The 2,318-nt window shown below is 43.0% G+C and overlaps 1 protein-coding gene across 1 annotated transcript; it reads left to right on the forward strand.

Moving 5' to 3' along the window:
- The first annotated feature begins 261 nt into the window (after positions 1–261).
- LOC130071652 (E3 SUMO-protein ligase ZBED1-like) lies at positions 262–1,776 on the forward strand. Its single transcript, XM_056236514.1, has one exon. It carries the CDS (start codon positions 262–264, stop codon positions 1,774–1,776), a length of 1,515 nt encoding a protein of 504 aa, XP_056092489.1.
- The last annotated feature ends 542 nt before the right edge of the window (positions 1,777–2,318 follow it).

The following is a 2,318-nucleotide window of genomic DNA, read 5'->3' on the forward strand; positions in this document are numbered from 1 at the left end:
TCAGTCATACACACATCCATAAGTGAGTGAATATTATTATCATTATTAATGATAATAATACATTTGTTTTTCCTTTGTTTACAGAGTGGGCGTGCATTAGGAAAACCCAGTGATGCTTCTGGTCCCTCGACTCCCTCCTCATCTACAGCTGTGACACAGACACTTGAACAAGCATTTAAAAGGCAGACTGCTTATGCACCCACATCAAAAAATGCACGAGACCTCACTGCAGCTATTTCATATTTCATTGCAAAGGACATGATGCCATTTCAAATTGTGGAGAGGCCTGGTTTTCTGAGGCTGATGAAAGTTGCTGTACCACACTACAAAGTGCCATCACGAAAATATTTTTCCAAAACTGAAATACCAAATCTGTACAACCAGGTCAAAGCTGATGTTTTAAAAAAATTAGCTCAAGGAACATGGTTTGCTGCAACTACTGACCTCTGGACTAGTGAAAGTGGTGGTGGTCAACCCTACATAAGCGTCACTATCCATTACCTCACTCCAGACTGGCAACTGGAATCAAACTGCCTCGAAACTCAGTTCTTCCCAGAAGATCACTCAGCTCAAAACATCAGCGAGTTTTTTGATAACATGCTGGAAGAATGGGGGATCAACAAAAAAGACCTGGTCTGCATAACCACAGACAACGCAACGAACATGATAAAGGCTTTTGAAGAGTTTTCAGAAGTGTGGCTTGGGTGCTTTGGCCATAATTTGAACCTGGCCATCTCAAAGGCTTTGAAAATACAGAGAGTTGAAACAGCAGTCAAGGCCTGCCGTCATCTGGTCCAGGGCTTCTCACGGAGCTGGAAGAGAAGGCGAGAACTGAGGCAAAAACAAGCTGCCCTCAACATGCCACAGAAGGCTCTAATTCATGATGTGGTGACTCGATGGGGATCTACACACAAGATGGTTGAGCGGTTCCTTAGTCAACAGCAACCAGTCTGTGCAACACTGGCTGGAGAAAGAGGAACATGGCATCTAATGCCCAAGGATACCGACATAACTGTCATGGAGCAACTGTGCCAGCTCCTCGAACCTCTGAGCAAGTTAACAGATGCACTTGCCTCAGAAACACGAGTAACACTCTCAGCAATCAAGCCTGTCCTGGACCACATTAATTCTGATGTTCTGGTGGAAAAGGACACAGATACATCCCTGACCAAGGAGATGAAAAAGTTAATGAGAGAAGACCTCAAAAATAGATACCCAGATAAGGCAAAGAGAGTCATGAACATGGCTTGTTTCATTGACCCCCGCTTCAAACGGAGCTCTTTAGATGAGCCTGAGGCTTCAAAAATTGAAACTGACTGTGTCCAGGAAGCTGTGAAGCTGGCTGCACAAGTCAGGGAAGAACCACAAAGCACCTCCACCAGCAGCAGCATCTCTACCAGCACTCCACCAGCAGCATCGGAGGGGAAAGGCCTTGCCGGGTTGCTGAGAAAGATTTCTTCAGTGACAAGGCAGCAAAGAGGTGAAGAGGGTCAGATTCCAACCACTCTAGAAGACAGTGTGAAACAAGAAATCAAAGTCTACCTGTCTCTGCCCCCAATTCCAGCAGAAGAGGATCCACTGGTGTGGTGGAAGGGCCATGCATCAGAGCTGCCTCACCTTGCCAGGGTTGCCAGGAAGCTTCTGTGCATCCCAGCAACCAGCGTGCCATCAGAGAGAGTGTTCAGTGCCAGTGGGCATATTGTCTCTCCTCAAAGAGCATTACTTAAACCAGACAAAGTAAACATGCTGACATTTTTGCATTTCAATCTCAAGTGAACAAAGATGCATATATGATACAGGATGTTAGGTCAGCTGCACTTTTTTCTTTAGAAGAAGAGAACGGACATACAATCATTGATGTTCATTTGATTTGTTTACATATGGTTGTATTGTTATTACATGCACATTGCTTTACTTGTGTTGTTTTTATGTGTGCATTTGATGTTCTTATTTAAGGTACTGTTCATTAAAACCTGCACTAGGAAAACGTATACCTCTCACTCTCAGGGCACCATGTTAATGTTAATATAATATTTATGCTTAAAAAGGTGCATATAGCTGCTAATTGTATTTTTTGTTTGTTGATTTTCAAATATTAAACTTGTTGAAATGTTTTCAGTGTGAGCATCAGTTCTTTTTGAACATTTCCATCTCATTTAAACAAAACCGTGATAATACTGATAATCGTGATAACTTTGGTCACTATAATCGTGATATGAAATTTTCATACCGTCCCATCCCTAGCAGCTAGTTACAAGCGAAGACTAAAACCAAATGCCGTGCCTTCAATTTTCCCCCACAAGAAGCATAGCAAGCGT

Source organism: Rhinichthys klamathensis, unplaced genomic scaffold (assembly GCF_029890125.1).
Source record: "Rhinichthys klamathensis goyatoka isolate OS25496 unplaced genomic scaffold, OSU_Roscu_1.1 h1tg000452l_1, whole genome shotgun sequence".
NCBI lineage: Eukaryota > Metazoa > Chordata > Actinopteri > Cypriniformes > Leuciscidae > Rhinichthys > Rhinichthys klamathensis.